The 18,839-nt window shown below is 28.1% G+C and overlaps 1 protein-coding gene across 3 annotated transcripts in view; it reads left to right on the top strand.

Moving 5' to 3' along the window:
* LOC135959028 (mucin-2) overlaps positions 1-18,839 on the top strand; it is a 75,127-nt gene that overhangs the window by 15,092 nt on the left and 41,196 nt on the right. The window contains exon 2 of one of the 3 annotated variants that reach the window (XM_065510026.1): positions 7,945-8,009. The exons of 1 other annotated variant lie outside the window; for it this stretch is intronic. In XM_065510026.1, the coding sequence (XP_065366098.1) occupies positions 7,963-8,009 (47 nt within the window). In that variant the 5' untranslated portion in view covers positions 7,945-7,962. Of the gene's footprint in view, positions 1-7,920; positions 8,010-18,839 lie in introns of all 3 variants that reach the window. One more of the 3 variants, XM_065510034.1, reaches the window with a different exon arrangement.

Below are 18,839 nucleotides of genomic sequence, written 5' to 3'. Positions count from 1 at the left end.
ATCAGCGAATCTATATGCCGATGTGTATATAAGTTAAAAAAACACAAACTGCGAAGCGTTTTGCTTGTCTGCAGATACACCCAGAGTCTATGACGGGAATCGAACATGCAACCCTCAGATTGATAGTCCAGCACACTATAGTCTAGTCTATTGGGGCACCCAATTGATCCTGACCCCCACATGTTTACTACTCCGAAAATCGCATTAACACTCTGAAATCTAACTCCGAAAATGTATTTAACCCTCTAACCGGCAAGGCTGCCTTTAGGCGGGGTATGTTAATGCTGCTTTATTTGCTTATTTCTCCCGTTATAACGGTAAATATGCGCAAAGAGACAAACAATTAACTTATTCTGTTAAATATGAACGTGCACGTTGTCTTTTGTTTTTTTATTCCAACCTATTTTTTTTATTGAATTTCAGAAATTTCCATTAGTATTTCAGAAAATTCTAATAGCAATACCAATGGAAATTTCTGAAAAACAATTGGAAAATTCTGAAATAAAATTAGAAACTTTTTAAGTAGAAATTGAAACTTCTGAAGTACAAGTAGAAAATTCTGAAATACAATTAGAAAATTCTGAAATATAATTGAAAATTTCTGAAAATCAATTGGAATTTTGTGAAATATAATTGGAAATTTCTGAAATTCAATTGGAAATGGTGTAGAACTTCATCAGGTATATCGGGCATTTCATCTCAAGTGAACTAACTTTTGAAATCGATTTCTTCCGATCGGAATGAAATTTGCACCAAGGTTAGTTCTATTGGATAGTAACTCGGACACAATTTTTCATCAAGATCAGTCGAGACCTCTCTGAGTTAGATGGGGTAAAAATTTTACATTTTGGCCAAGCAGTATGTATCTTATTACCTATTGTTCTTAGCAAAATGTGTCCCAAATAGCTTAGATAGCTCTTTCTTCAGCCTTTCAAAAAAAATATTTAAAAAGAAAAATAAAAAATTTTTATTTTTTTTCCGAAGTCAAATTTTTTATTGATTTTTTTCAAAACGAGCCCTTTTTTCTTTTTTTCTGTTTTTCTTAAAATAAAGCTTAGATATTTTCCTTGAAGACCTATTTGGTCGCTTAGTGGGGTGCGAGTTCGATATCTATCAAAATAAATATTTTGTAACTCAAAACATACAATTTTTGACAGTTTTTGCAAAATCAAACCCTTTTAGCTATCTTTTGAGAAAAAAAAATTTTTGAAAAAGGGCCCATATTGGAAAAAAATTCGATTTTGCAAAAAAAAAAAATGTATGTCTTGAGTTACAAAATATTTATTTTGATAGATATCCCACTCGCATCGCACTAAGCGACCAAATAGGCCTAGAAAGAACAGACCCAAGCTTTCTTTTGAGCTAAAAAAGGGTCCATTTTGTAAAAAAAAGTCAACAAAGTTTTTGATTTTGCAAAAAATGTATGTTTTGAGTTACAAAATATGTATTTTGATAGATATCCCACTAAACGACCAAAAAGGTCTACAAGGAAAATATCTAAGTTTTATTTTTTTAAAAAAAAAAGGCACATTTTTTTAAAAAAAAAGCCAAAAAAATTTGTTTTTTAAATAATTTTTTTCGAAAGTTTGTAAAAAGATCTATCTAAGCTATTTGGGACACATTTTGCTAAGAACCATAGGTAATAAGATACATGGATAATAATAAGCACCTGCTTGGCCAAAATGTCAAATCTTGTTGACAAATTGTCTCTGAGTTACTATCCAATAGAACTAACCTGGGTGCAAATTTCATCCCGATCGGATGAAATCGATTTCAAAAGTTGGTGCACTTGACATGAAATGCCCCATATACATATATTCTTGATCCATATGAATTTTTAAATCAATTTAGTTACGTCCGTCTTACTGTATGTATAAAACACTCTAACTAAAAAAAATTTACAACCAAAAATAACAAGATTTACACAAAAAGTTTATCATTATCGTAAGCAGTCTGGTATAGTACCGTGAAATAACTCCCAAATGAAATAACTCCCCACGAAAAGATGAAATAACAGCCAACAAATTTGTCATACAACTTAGGACTTATTTCATTATGAAACAACTCCTAACGCATAGGGAGTTATTTCATAATTTTTTGTTGGGAGTTATTTCATAATGCAATAACTCCCAATGAAATTTTTGTTGGGTTTTATTTCATTTTATTTTGGCAATTAGCAGTTATTTCACTGTATTGGGAGTTATTTCATTTTGTTGGGTTCTACTTTACAAAAGCAGAACCCATAAATGTCACTCAGAAAAGTTTTTTGTATTGCCGGACTTCCGTCGCTAAGGTTTTCTCCTCTGGGGTGTATCAAAAACTGGCTTCGCTCAGAAAAGTTTTTTGCATAGCCAGCCTTCGGCCGGGTGTAAAGGTTTTCTCCTCTGGGGTGTATCAAAAACCGGCTTCGCTCAGAAAAGATTCTTTTTGTCAGGTTGCAACGATTTCTTAACCTTTCTCCAATGAAAGAAATATTTTCTGAGCGAAGCCAGATTTTGATACATCCCGGAGGAGAAAAACCTTAGCTTCCGGCCGAAGTCCTGGAATCACAAAAAACTTTTCTGTGCGAAGCCAGTTTTTGATACACCGCAGTGGAGAAAACCTTAGCGCCCGGCCGGAAATGCAAAACAAATTTTCTGAGTGAAACCAGTTTTTGACACATCTCAGAGGAGTAAAACTTTGCGCTACGCCATAGGCAATGCAAAAAATGTTTGGTAAGCGAAGAATAATTTCACTTTAGAAGTTCCTTTTTTTAGATCACATAAATAAATTGCTTCGGATTGGAAATTATTTCATTTCTATTGGGATTTATTTCGCTTTTTTGGGAGTAATGTTTTTAAAATTATGAAACCGCCGATTATTGGTAGTAATTTCATTTTACCCTTTGGTAGTTATTTAATTTTTCAAGTTTGGGAATTATTTCATTTGGGTGCTATTTCACGGTATCGTCTGGTATTGATCAGAATTTGAAAAATCGTTCCAGTTAAGCCAAACTTTACGTTTAAAATACAGCATCAAATCTAATCTTACTTAAAATTTATCCTCACACATGCCAGTCTTGAAAAACGTTGGATTAATGTTGGGTAATTTGTAATTTGACTTCATACCTATTCTGTGAAAAAGTTACATTTGTATCACTTTTTAAGTTTGGTCGTATATGAGAACAATTTTAATTAGATGTTTATTTCCTTATATTAATTACACATTTCACAAAGTTTGGAAACAATATGTAGTTTACTTAAAATTTCCAAATTTAAAATTTGTTTAAACATTCCATAGTGTTAAGTTATTCACCAGTCGCCCTTTACCGTCTAGAGTTTTCCGACTCGCATCTAGCTTGTTTGTTTAGTTTGGTCAACAGCAACAAAAACAATTTTACTACAATCAAGAAATACAGACAGCACGAATTTTATTTTTTAGATGCGTAACGTCTGCGTCTCTAGTTGTGTGTTGGCTAAGATTTTTTTTTCAAAAAAATATAAAAACTATATTTACATAAAAAATTAAGAAAAAATAAAAATGAAACAACGGAAAAACTCAAACATTATTTTATGAAAAATAAGAAACGTTTCATTAGAGCATGTACCCTAAAAGTTGAAAACGCATCCAAGTCAAAGAGTTTTTTCGATATCGTGCAGTAGTGTCTTAGTCGCGTGCGTGTTGTGTTAGAACAGTTTTTTCATTTAAACGAAAAGAAAAATGTTGAGTAGAAACTAAAAGAAAAAAAAATACAAAATGCCATAGAAATGTTTGTGTGTTGTGTTAATTATACTTAGAGAAAACAAAAAAAAAATAAATAGTTTTTATTTCTATTTTCATTTTTAACAATATATTTATGAATTTAGTTAGAATATACAAACTCGTGCGGTGAGATTTTATGACTTTCTTCCCCCTAAATATAGGGAAACTTAATGAAAGATTCCAGAAAAGAATTTTAAGCAAACCTAAATGAATGTTCTTACTTCCCTATGAGTTCATTTTATGATTCTGAGTAAGTTTTATGATTTAATATACAAATATAAAAATAATTTATGGGTAAATTATTTCGAAATATAGGGTATTACAAAATAAGAAAATAATTTCAAAAACTACATACATACATATTTATTATTAAAATTGTAAACTTATTTTTTTTTGAAGATAAAATTCAAAAATAATATATTCTTTATTTTTATAAATTCATATTTAATTTATTCCATAAGTTTTGCCTAAAATATTTAAGTGCGTTTTTCTGTATTCCTATAAAAAATATACATCAAAATTTTCCACAATGTAAACTTACGTGTATATAGGAAATTATCGACTCAGGAAATTACAAGTAAGAAAGTATGACAGACATAACCGATCATATAAAAACCTACAAAAATGCATATAAATAGTAATAATTAACTTAATGGTAACATTTAAAATTAATTTTTAACATTATCGCTATATTGCATCAATTTACATGGATACATGGTACTTTTTAGGCATTTTAAAATCTCCAAGAAAAATGATATTTCAGATTTATAAAGTTTATGTGTTTTTTAAGAACTTAGGAAGACTGTTTCATAATTCTGCTTTAATTTTATTTTGTTTAAATTATATGTTTACAAATTTATTTAGACAGTACAATTTTTTTAGTTTCGATGGTATGAAATACCTATCAGATAAATGTACCTAAAAGGTACAATATAGTGATCAAATTATTTATAAAAACATATCAGATGTGTGGAAAAGTGTCATATTGCATAAAAAAAATGTCATTTTAACATTTCTATTCACGATATTTCAGATTTCCACAGATTATGGTTTTTTATGAACAAAGGAAGTGTTTTCAATAATTCTGCTTTAATTATATTTTGTTAAACTAAAAAAAAAATTATATCTAAAAGACACATAACTGTTTAATATGGAACATTTAAAAACCGTATTAGTGTGAGTAAATTACACTATACAACACCAAAAAAAATTACTAGGTCCGACCAATAAATTTTGATAGGGGAGACAAAAAAAAAGGCACTTGTATCGGCGTTTTGAAAGTTTACATCTGAATTTCATTTGAGGGGAGCAACAAACTCCATTAAAACAGGGATTTAAGGGGTTAAAATATTCCGCAAAAATATTGTCCGTGAAATTTTACTATAAGTCCCTGAATACACCAAAACGGAAAATTCAACCAGAAAGTCAGAAATAAGACACAACAAAAGAGAGCTTAGGGTTAATTTCGCATAGTTCTCCGTAACATCTTTATATATAAAAATAAAAATGAAATGGTCCATGTATGTAATGTCATCACGTGAGAACGGCTGGAGCGATTTGGCTGATTTTTTTTTATTCGATTCGAAATTTTCAGGAGATGTAAAAAAAAAATCTAAAATTCCGGGTAAAACTCGGAATTTATTTTTTTGAGTCCAGTCAACAGTAATAAAAAAGCTCCCTAAAGTATGCAGTACAAATTTAGATATTTTATTTGCAAATAATTAAGAACAGGCGTATGTGGGTTCGAGAAACTTGAAGAACTAACATTAGTAAATGCTACCGGGCGAAGCCGGGGCGGTCAACTAGTTTTACATAACTTTGCGGAACACATTTTATACGTAAAATGTAAGGATCATATGGTTTCTTATGAAGATTAACAATAAGAATGTGCCAGAGTTGGGAAACTTTAACCCGCCCTCAAATGAAATTCAGATGTAAACTTTCAAATCGCCGTCTTTTTTTTGTCTCCTCTATCAAAATTTATTGGTCGGACCTTGTAATTTTGGAAAAAATTTGATTTTGTTGTATAGTGTTATTAATAAAAATTTATATGTTCTTGTGTAGAAGAGTTTATTATATTTTTATTTTTGCATTTCTCTTTATGAATGGATTTCCTAGGACCAATTCCTAGTCAAAATGTAAGCTTCCCAATAAAAAATTGTATTGAAATGGTTAACCTTGAAGCCATACAGAATTATACATAGAGACGATGTACTCCGATTTGTCACACAAAAATAAAACAAAGACTGGCTAGCATGTATATTGTTGTTCCAAGAGTTAGGTTTTTAACAATTACGTGTCGTCTCTATGTTACCTTATGCTTAAGACATGTATGTTATGATGTACACTAAGATAAAACATATTTGTGCTATATAGTATTTATAAATAATTTATTTACGTAATTTTGGTAAGAGGAACTCTACTTTTGACCTATAATCCTGTGAAATGAGGAAAAAGTGGAAAATGTCTAAATATGTAAGCTATGGTCAACTATGAAGTGATTACCTAACAACATGATTGAATGATTTATTTTCATATGAAACTTCTTTGGTATAAATTTCATCTTGTTGCCAAAATATTATAACTTTTAACCGTTAATGTTGGGATTGTACTTTTGTATCCCATGATAGGGTGCTATGGCTTTATTTGTTAGCGCGTTTGCTCTTAAGCTTGATATGGTATTTTTTGCCTGGGATCGATTCCCTTCCACTGCCAATCAACAACATCAGTTCATTATAATTATTAGTTTTGTAATCCTCACAACGATATATAAAAAAATTATTTAAATTTAATGACTTATTTTAAAGTTATATGCATTCGAATTTAAAAAAAGGCGATTTTTCTTTATAAGTTTTCCAACAAAATTTCGAAGAATATGCAAAAGGAATTTTTACTTCTTGAAAAGCTAAATTTACCGCAAATATTTTAAATAAAACAAAGTTTGAAAAATTTTTGATAGCCTATTTTGTATGTAATATTCAAATCTTGGGCAAAAATTCTCAAATTGCATAGTCGATATAAAAATACAGTAACCCATTTTAAATGACCCATTATGTGCTAATTATTTTGGAAAAGGCTCCGATAACCCCTTGCGGCGCCATTGGTGGTCCCATGAAGTCCAAATTCAAAACTTAAACTTGAATTTTTTATTTGCACATGTCAAATTTCATTCAAATCGGACTAACTGTTCAGGAGTTAAAGATTTATTTCCATCTTTATATTTTTCTATACCACTGTGTGATGGTAATTCTGTGTGAATGGAACATATTTGTGTATATACATATTTAAGCGATTTATGCACATTTAAGTAATTTTTAGAAGTGCGACTTATATGAACATATGTATATATGTACCTAAAATTATTCCAGCGAAGCCTATTATCGTTTTAGACTTATAGTTTAATGCTTTACAACTTAGCTGTTAGAATTATCTATGGAGACATACATATATCTATGTATAATAGTTTACTTGACGCGTAAATGTTAATTTTAATCCGTGATGTTAAAGGTGTTGACCTATTTGTCAAATAAGTTTGTTCAAATAAACAATTAGATACTCATACATTTACTTTAGTAAAACAACATGTCAAAGGGATTAAAATATTTTCGTCATCAAAAAATAACAAAACACAAATGAACAAATTGTATCTCATTCATCTTTGAAATATCTTAAATGCTTTTCAAAAAAAAAATTATAATTATTAATGAATACTTAAAAGAAAATTTAAAAAACTGTCAACATATCAAAGAATATTTTTGGTTTTTCTAAAAAAAAGTTGGAAAAAAAACTCAGCAAAACATGATATTTGAAATTAAACTAAATAAATACAACACAAGTGTTGAATTAAGAAAATAAACAAATAGATGAAAAATCTAAAGAAAATATAAACAAAACAAACAAAATAAAGATACAAAATTTAAGAAACTTTTTTATACATGTTAAATATAAAATAAACTAACAATATGTAAATATTTTTCTCTTCTTTTTCCTATATTTTCTCTTTTCATATAAACTCTCTTAAATAATTCATGCAATACATACTATTTCTTTTTTTTTATTTTCTCTTAAAATGGTATTACACTTTTTCATTTGATCTTATGTGTTTTCCAATATTTTCTTTATTTTTCCACATTGTTTTATTATTATTTTCTTTATTTTGTTTCTTTTGTTGTTATTGGTTTTTCTTTATTTTCATACTATGGGAACTTTTAACGCACGGCAATGCTACGAGAACGAAGACGGCATGCGCACTATAAGCTAAACACCAGGTAATTTTTGTTTACAAATTTAATTTTTCATCATCATTCACCCAAACTGCCCAATGCAGTGGAGGTGTTTTTCAGATGAACTCATGTAGTTTTGTAAATATAGAACATTTTTGATATATTGAGAACATGTGCTGAATTTCAAAAAAGCAGCAAGAATTTATTTTATAAATTGAAATCATATCAAACTAAGTATATATTGATTTAAATACGATGAGCTTAATTTCATAATTAACATGTCAATTCAAACTGTTATGCCAAAGAACTAAAAAACTCCTAAGAGTTTTTTAACAAATTTTCAGAGGATAAAAAAAAACAATTTAGTCTTTCTGCAAGTAGGCAAATATATCGTCGATGAGACCTTCAGATGGTGGAAAACAAATTAAAATTATACATGAGATATTTTGTTGGTGTAACGACTTTACCTTTTTATATTACTTAGACTATGTCAAATTAATATTCAAATTTAGACTAGAATTGTTTCTGGGATTATAAAAATGAATATTAGATTGAGCCGAGATTCTTAATTCGTATGGATATATGTTAAATATTAGATAGAAATTTAAATTTTTGGGTTAAAAATGCAATAATTTCAAAAGGATTAAAAAAAATATTCAATTGAAAAACCTTTTGTAATTAATATACACACAGATGTAAACTTGTTTGTCACAAAAAAAAATAAAAAAATGATGCATTTCTAAAATCTAAAATTTTACACGAAATTTCCAGAAATTATTCTAAATTAAGACTAAAAATAAAAATTTCAATGGTTGCAATAGTTTTATGTTAGCGTGTGGAATCCACACTGTGGATCAATATGAAATTATGGAATTCCCAAGAAATTTTGGTTTTTGTAACAAGTTTGTTTAATTTATTTCTTGAAAAAAACATTTTGCTAATATTTCATTTTAGATTGTTTCATTGGGTTGTTAAATTTTCAGGATATTGTTATCCCGAAAAAAGTTAGACTATTACAGCAAATATTCAATTTTCTACATGAATGGCTTTGAAATGTTTTTTGTTAATAAACAAATTTGTTATCAAAAACTAATTATTTTAAATCCGCTTACTTAGTCCCCATGCCATCATAAAATATAACCAATCGTTAAAATTTTAACTTTTAAACTAAAGCTTTCGTCTGAATCGATAAAAAAAATTTCACTTGTTGAAATTTCGTCTAAAAAAATTGGAAAATTTACACTCAGCATTTGATTTTAAAACTACAAAGAACAATTAAACTTTAGACCACTGATAATCGAAAAAAGTTAAGTTTAAGGACAAATATGTATATATAATTATTAGTATTTAATTTATAACTGAGGAGCCGCAGAACAAAAGGTACTTTTTCGCATTTTTTCAAAAATTGGTTGTTTGGTATTTTTATAATATTTGGGTTGAAGTCTTCTAGAAACAATCAAGTTAGCAAAATTTTTTTTATATTTTTACTAAGTAAATGGTTCTAAAATAATTTGTTTATATATTAGATCAGGATTAAAAACATTCATTTAAAATAAAATCGTTAAAAAAACCAAATGTCTTTTTCCGATATTAAAATGGTTTTATATCAAACATCCTTAACATTTAATGTGGCGACTTATGGCAGTTAGATGTATCCTATGATAAGTAAGAAACTTGTCACCATTTCCAGGTTTTTAAGGGGGCAAAATAAATAAAACTCAATTTCCCAAAAATTTTAAATCACCGAAAAAGTACCTTTTGTTCTGCGGCTCCTCAACTATGACTGATTGAACATAGATTTTATTTTCAAATCTAACCAATTAATATTTTGTTGCATCACACTGTGAATACCCTTAGTCATTAGTATATCTAAGTATAGTAGATAAAATTATAAGAGATTTCAAATATTTTTTGAAACTTTTTGTATGATATGCTTTTAGGCTTTTTCAAAATTCGTTAAATTTTGTGAGAGAATAATGAAAACTGAGAATACAGGAAAATTTATAATTTGAATTAAAATTGAAATTAAATGTACACAATTTTATTAAGATACAATTTTACAAGTTATTCAAGTAAAATTAAATTATGTATGACTTCATTATTTTAACAATCAGGCAGCGTTATGTGAATTTTTTGAGAGAGCTTTTAATTGCTTAGATCATGGAAGAGAAATTTAAATACATTGAAATTCAAAGGCAACACTTTTCAAATGTGTGTATGTAATTTCTAATGTTGTTAATTTCTAACCGAAACAATACAAAATCCACAACAAATATTGGTATCAGATACAAAGCAAAACAAACTTATTTTATGTGCTATGAAATTATGGTGTCAAATTTTGTGACATTAAAGAATTTTTTTAATGAGATGGAAAGTATTTTTGGAATTTGAGGATACCTATCCTCAAATAAGACATTCCAGTACTAGTTTTACACATTTACTAAATTTTTATAATCTACACCACCATAGTGGGATGTTTGTAACGTGCAGATGTTTGTAACGTCCAAAAATATTAGTCTAACACCAACTTTAAAGTATACCGATCGACTTAGAATCACTTTCTGAGTCGATTAAACGATGTCCGTCCATCTGGCTGGCTGGGATGACTGTCCATGTAAACCTTGTGCGCAGAGTACAGGTCGCAATTTTGAAGATATTTCGATCAAATTTTGTACATATTATTTTTTAGGCTCAAGGACCAAGCCTATTGAAATTGGCTGAAATCGGTCCATTATTTCACCTAGCCCCCATACAAATGTCCTCCAGAAATTGGACTTTATCGGTCATAAATGTTTAATTTATATATTTATCTTCATAACTTCCGAAAATCTTCCGAAAATCACTCAAAAATATAAATTATTGAAATTTTAAAAGAAAAATGTTTTTGCTCTTTTACTTAGTGTAGGGTATTATATGGTCGGGCTTGACCATATAATACATAAACATTTTGGGTTTATGGCAATATTTTTAATCTTTGAAAAGTATATGGCAAACCTGCTCATAGATGAGCTTTTTTTGTTGATCATCATTATTTCGCTCAGCTATTATATATAATCGTCTATGATGCTCTCTCTTCGAAAGCTTTGTAAATTGTATATAATTTTTGTACACAATATTTCACTTATATTATAAATTGAGTGAAATTTAATTTTGAGTAAAAGCTCTGAATTGTGTAGAACATTATTAAGAAAAGATGCCATATAATTGTAAATTTTATGTGCTGTTCTTATAATACAAGCGAGTCTTTGAGTGGAAATTTTACATGTATTTTGTTATTGTTATGATAACAAAACACGTGCAAAATTTCCACTCAAAGTACTCGCTTTATTATAAAAACAACACATTAAAAAGAAGTATTTACTTTAAATTAATTATAAATATTATTGATAAGGTGCAAGATGATCGATATGATTTGAATTATAGTTTTTCTTTTATTGTAGGGTTGTGATGCTGTTTGTTATATATACCAAAAATGTCAAAGCAATCAATCCTATGTACAAAGTCTGTTCAAAATAGCAGCACTTAATTTTTATTTCTCGTGTTATATGTACATATTAATGCATTGACACCAAAAATTAGTTGTGAATGCCACGAAAATTACAAAAATATTGAAAGAGCTGTTGAGTTCCAGTGGTACATATATTGTTCAATCATGGCATAATATCGAGTGGAATAACAAAACCCATTATTTCCATAATTCCTATCTCAAGATTAGGCCAACTTTGCGCTATATATTTTGTTATTTCATGAAAAAAAAATTGTTTATTTTGATGCATTTGGTTTTTGCTTGAAATATACTTATTTGGACTTCTGTTTTTTGAAAAACCTACTACACGTTAGACCGCGATGAAACAAAAATAAAATATTTTTCGTAAATTAAAAAAAATATATATATATTTTTTAGTTAAATAAAGAGAATAATAAAATATTTCTTATTTAGATTATAGTTGATGATATATATTTTATATGTTAAAAGTTAAATCTTAAAAAATGTTCCGATGTGCAAAATATATAAGATGTATTTATTCATTATTATTATTATTTTTTTATTTTTATACAGACTTCAGTTAAGAATAAAACAAAATCTTTACAAGTGTTGTAGAAATTATCAAACAGCGAACTTAGACCAATATGTTAGGAATTATTTGCAATCAATATATTTTGCCATTTCGTTTCATTAAAAATAGTAATTTCTTTCAAAAATTTATTTTTTTTTCAAAAATTTTATTTATATTCATTAAAACTTCGACATTGAAGCAGAAACAGAAGCAATTAATCTATTTTTAGAGTGTGAAATATTAGCACATTAATAATAAATTATTTAATTAAAAAATTGTTTTTTCAAAATTTTTCTTGGTCACAAAAGGGTTAACAAGTGCTAAAATTTATTTCAACCTCTCACTTATTAGTATTCAATTAATTTTCAACGTAAAAAATAAAGTATATGGTTTTGGTCAAAAAAAAAAACTATACTCCAGACCTATGTGCATTGGTGAATTAAAAACAACTATGTTATAAAATAAAATCAATATTTTAAACATTAAAATAAATATTATAGTGGAGCCTAAGAGTCTGGGCTACTGAATTGTAGCCGAACAGGTTTGAATATCAGTGAGGCGATACCATTGATGTTAAATAATATTAAATGACCTGTTTTTATCTATTCTAGGGCCTTTGTTTTATTGTCAGTTTTTTTTAACATATATTGAGAAAATAAATATTACAATAATAAAAAAATACAAAAAATAGATATCATTTTTAGCCCTTCGAAGTTCCATGTTGAAAAAAATACCAACTCTTTATTTATTATGCACTTTATTGATCTGAGCCACATAAATTTTAAATTTTATTTCTGTTTATTTGTTTAGGAAGTATAAATTGTATTATAGCATTCTTCGGGTACTATTATTTCCCGATTTTACCACCTGGAATTTCCAAAAAGTACCTCTAATCATTTTTTGATTAAAGGCAGATACATTTAAAATTTTATATACAGGTATTACTCATTTTGCGTTAACCTTCGCTTTACCAAAAGTTTTTTATGTACATGGTTTACCAATACCCACCCGGGTGACACTACACTTCTATAAATATATGCGACGAACGAAATTTTAAAAAAATTAAAAAACCTTATAAAAAGTTTAAAATTGTTCTATTAAATTCTATAGAACTCTAGAATTTGTTCAGTGAGTACAAATTTCATTTAAATCGAAACAAAATTAAAAAAAATATTAAACCAATAAAATCGATGTGGTCACCCGGGTGGGTATTTGTAAAGCGAAGGTTAAGGGGGATAACGTTCGAAATCCCTTCTTAGTGTTACAAAAGAAATCCATTACTCGATTTTCAGTCACTATACTTTTTTATATGTCAATATGTATATCTAAACATCTGGTCTTAAAGGATAACCTAATAGAAGAGAACTCACTTAATTATAAAATTTCATTCATAATACGCATATTTTCTATGAGTTATGAACTAAAAATATCCTAAGACGGCAACAAAAGTGTTTTAAAATTGGGACTTTCGAATTTGGAATCTATCGCATTGGCTGTCATTCAGTTTGTTTTGCAAATCACAATGGACGGATAACGTGTTTAACAACATGCGCAAATGATAAAATTGTTACGTGTTCTGTTCTGACCCTTATATTCATCAAAAAGCAATTTTCAGCGATTAGACCCGTTTCTGAATAATTAGGTACGTCAGCAATCAAAATTGTCGAATTTGGGACGATACGATTCACATGAGGTCCCGGAGCGTCCAATACATTTTGTAATATTCCCTGTTTGGTTTGGATTTTGGTATGGCGGCATCATTGGTCCATATTTATTTGAAAACGATGTTGACCAGGCTATTACCGTCAACTGCAAATAGTAGTAGTTAAAAAAATATAATTAACCCTCCGGTGGTTGATTATAAGAAGTACAAGGTCCACAGGGAATTTTATATGAAAACCCATTTTTTAAAATTTTCTTTTGTTTTGATTTATTATTATTTACTAATTATAAATGTATAATGAATGTTAGACAAAAAATTTTCTTTTATATATAACACTATTAATATTTTAGGAGTTTTATATGAAAAAAGCCTAAAACTATTGTTGAAATTTCAGTACAAGTACCTTTTCACACGTTCCTATAATAAACACATTTAAATCTCAATAGAAACTAAACTATTAGTCGGATCGCTTTGATTTTTTTAAACGATTCTACATGTGGGGGCGGGTATACTTCCCATGGACCATCAAGTAATAATTTCAGTTTGAAAAAGGTCCTCAGGGACATTTTCAGATTTAAACACACTTAAATCTCAATAGAATCTAAACTATTGGTTGGATCGCTTTGATTTTTTTTAACGATTCTAGATAAAATTTCCTTGAAATATATGAGGGCGGGTATACTTCTCATGGACCATCAAGGGGAAATTTCCGTTTGAAAATTAAACTGAGTTTGAAAATGAAAACCTCACCCGCCGGAGGGTTAATACCCTGTAAATTTTGTATTTTTTTGGAATGATTTTCTCATTTAAAAAAACTATCGGTCTATTGGTATGATATAGCTTTGGCTTAACCAAATTCAGTTTTATGGACATAATCCTATCAATCTCATCACCCTGTTTTTTTTCCAAAAAATTTTCAATAATTTAAAAAATAAATAAAAAATGCCTGAAAAATTGTTCGCTAATCTTAAACAAGCAAATAAATTACGCACTAATAACAAAAAACCGCATGACACAATTTCCAATTTTTCAATGTACCCAAGAAAAAACTTGTTAATCCCTAATGACACTTCAAATGGTTCGTCACTAATACAAATAATTTTGAATAATCTGAAACAACAACAAGAACTTCGGAAAATAATTACTCTATGCCAACAAATTAAAATGTATTTATATATAGTATATGTATATCATAAATGTACAATGTGTCTTTAACCTTAAATAAATACTAAATATATAGTAGATACGAAAAACCAAAAACAAACAAATACAAATATACATTTTTATTAAAATAAGCAAATAATAAACAGATGTCTACGTCATGTACACTGAAATTTTATGCATACACACAAATAAATCTTAATTAATTGATCACACACTCGTAAAACAAATAAAATTTTTATTTCTCAAAATTACAATATTTTGAGTATTCATGTAAATTTGTATAAATATTTGATATTGGCTTTGGTATTTTTATGAGACATGTAATTGACACATAGTAATACAAAATGATTGCTATTGGAAAGTGTTGTTGGTTTTTTATTGTTAAAACTAAATCCAGTAAGAGGGCTATATTCGGCAGAAACGAATCTTAAATACCCTGCACGTGTAACTAGAAATACACTGTTGTTGTATTATGATTAGTATAAGGTTTTATAATTATGAAACTTTTAATCGATTTCCATCATGGAATCCTTTTATTAGATTGGAGAAAAGATGATTTAGTATAATATTTGTATGGGAGATTTCATTTCAAGTGAATCCATTTTTAAAATCTATGTCTTCCGATCGGAATGAAATTTGCACCAATGTTAGACCTATTGGCTAGTAATTCATTTCAACAAGATCGGTCCAGAACTCTATGAGTTAGAGGTGCCAAACATGTGTTTTTTCTCATCCGTGTAACTTATTACCTATTGTTTTTAGCAAAATATGTCCCAAATGTTTTAGATAGCTATTCATTCGAAAAAAAAAATATTAAAAAAAAAAAAATAATTTTTCCGAAATCAAAAACTTTTTTATTTTTTATTTGAAATATTTTTTGCATAATCTAACTTTTTTCCAAAATGGGCCATTTTCTTCAAATTTTTTTTTGCTCAAAATAATGCTTAGTTCCATTCCTTTAAGAAGTTATATATCAAAGATATACAATTTTTGATTTTTTTGTCAAAATCAAAAACTTTTTTGAATTTTTTTTCCAAATGGGCCTTTTTTAAATTTTTATTTGCTCTAAAGAAAGCTTAGGTCTACAAGGACCGAAAAATACATTAACGCGCATAAATGGAGATATCGATACAAAATTTAACTCAAATTTTTTTGATGTTATTTACCATACCTTGTGGCTTCGATTGGGCTTTCAAACGAATAAAATTCCATGATATCACACACTTTGTTTTATTTATTTCCAAAGATATTTCGGTAGTAAAAAAACATCGAAGCCCGAAGTGATCTGTCGTACAGTGATTTGTATTCCCGAGTTGGTCCTCTCGCCGTTCATTGAAGAAATTCTGACCCTTGGATGTATTCCAATTTTTTTAATAAAAAACACTTTTTTAAAACCACTTTCAAAGAAAAAGAAATGTATTCTACAAAGTATTTGCGACAAATTAAATTGTTGCTGACTTCATAAACGCAGAAATGCAAAGAAATTACAAGGCAAAGCAATATTGTGTGTGTGACATTAATAAACGCATAAATGTTTTGTAAAGAATCATGAATAAAAGCAGTTTACAAATTTGACAGATGTTGCACATCGAAAAACATTGCCATACAATAATGATCTTGCGACATTGCGAAAACAAAATATATAACTTTTATGAACACTATGCATTACAGTGTTGCATTGCAAACTGCATTTATGAACTCAGCATTTATTTTACATTTTTCCTTTTTTAAATTGAAAGTTTTAGGTTTTAGGAAGGTAGTTTCCTTTTTTCACAACACATGATACGCGTCTGCCTAAGACAATAGGGACGAAATGGAAAATTTTAGTTAAAAGGTTATTCGGGAATACAAAATTAGTATTTTAGTAAAATTGTTTTATGCTAAATTCCCAATTTTTAATTTGATAAATTCACTGAAATTTATTGTTGGGGGTTGATTAGGCCAGATCATCAGGAAACCTTTTCCCAAAAGGCATTAGAAAAACTAAAGATATTATACAAATAAAACTATAGAGTGTTTGAGAATTACAGACACTCAAGTTATATTTGTAAAAATATCAAAGCTTAAACAAAACACGAACAATAAACCGTGATTTATCTTTTCTTACATTTCCTTACTACAATTGGTTGGTTTCTTGCCGACATAAACTGTGTTTATAAAAAACCGACTTTTTAAAAAATCGGTTTGTCGGTTAACCAAAAATTGACATTATACACAGCTTTAAAATTTTTATTAGTCAGGAATGGTTAATATTAAATAACAATAAATATGTAAGTCCATTTTATTTTGTAAAAATTTCAAAATTATTATCTCAGTCAAATGGAATTGAGTATGAATATGTTACTAAATATATAATACTTGTTTTAATTAATATGTAAATCCCCAATTTTTTAAATAAATATTTTATAATTTTGAAATTTATTATCACCCCGACTTTTTGTTATGAAACAGAAAATGTTACAAGTTCCAAAAAAGGACATACAAGATGCAAATGCAATTCTTCTTAGTTGTGATTATTTGTCATTATACATCATACCAAATAATTAATAAAACTCCATTATCAGATTTAAAAAATATTTAAAATCATGGGTTTTAGAACGTTTTTTGTCTCTCCTGTAATATTTCAGCAATTTAGGTTTAAAATTAGACCAAACGTTTGATATAATATGTACTATATTCGGCTGTGCCGAATCTTAAATACCCTCCACCTAAATATGATGGTATAACAACTGAAATAATATCACAATTGTTAGAAAGACTAGTTTACGCAGAACATATTTTATTTCAAATGTACAAAAAATTGTATTTAATTCAGCAATTTATAACTGAAATTCCTATTAGAACATATGAAATTTAACTATTTATTTACTTAATAATTAGTTAATACGTTTGGATCAACATTTTTCCCTTTTAACATCAAGTGAAGAAACAGAGTATAAAAAAGAGTATACAAATATATTTAGACAAATTTCAAAATATTTGGTTATGGGACTTATGTGGGAGCTATGACCTATTATGATTCGATTGTCATAAAATATTTTAACGTGATTTTTATGTATTTATATGAGAGCTGTGGCCAATTATGGACCAATATTCACAAAATTCAGTATTATGATATACTGATCTATGTACTATTTTGGTTTAACATATAGATGCTATGACCTATTATGGTCCTAAATATTTGAGGGCCAATTTTGTAGAATTTCATATAAACAACGCTATTAACAAGAGTGGACCTTATATGGGAGCTATGCCGAATTATGGACCAATATTTAATAAATCTTGTAGTACGATTCTTGGATACAAATTACTGATCGGTGAAAAATTTTGGTTCAGTACAGATTATTTTGGATATTTGTTCAGGTTAATGTGTTTCGATTTTTGTATATATTGAATAAATTTGTTTTGAATTTCAACCTGATAACTATATTTGTAAAAAATTTATGAGGATTTTAGTGATTTTCGGGAGTGGACCTTATATGGGAGCTATGGTTAAATATGGACCAATATTCACAAAATCCAGAAGTATGATTACTGGATACAAATTATTGATCTGTGCGTACTTTCATTTTGATATCGATATGTTTTTAATATTTTTTAAGGTTAATATCTTTTTTCGGAAATGGGCCTTATAGGAGAGCTATGACCAATTATCGGCCAATCTGCATACAATTTTTTACAGTGATATCTATATATATGTGTATATGATAAATCTATTTATAAGAGATTTATGAGTACTTAACTGATTTTTGGAAGTGGACCTTATATGGGAGCTATGGTCAAATATGGACCGATATTCACAAAATCCAGTAGTATGATTTCTAAATATAAACTACGGATGTGTGTGAAATTTTGTTCTGATATTGATATTTTTTAGATATTTATGTAGGTTATTGTGTTTTTCGGAAGTGGTCCTTATATGGGAGCTATAACCAATTATCGGCCGATCTTCATAGAATTAGGTACAGCGATTTTGGTATATATGGGGAT

The sequence above is a fragment of the Calliphora vicina genome, chromosome 1 (genome assembly GCF_958450345.1).
Source record: "Calliphora vicina chromosome 1, idCalVici1.1, whole genome shotgun sequence".
NCBI classification, from domain to species: Eukaryota; Metazoa; Arthropoda; class Insecta; order Diptera; family Calliphoridae; genus Calliphora; species Calliphora vicina.
The sequence above is the reverse complement of the archived record's forward strand: the minus strand, read 5'-3'. Positions and strand labels throughout refer to the sequence as shown.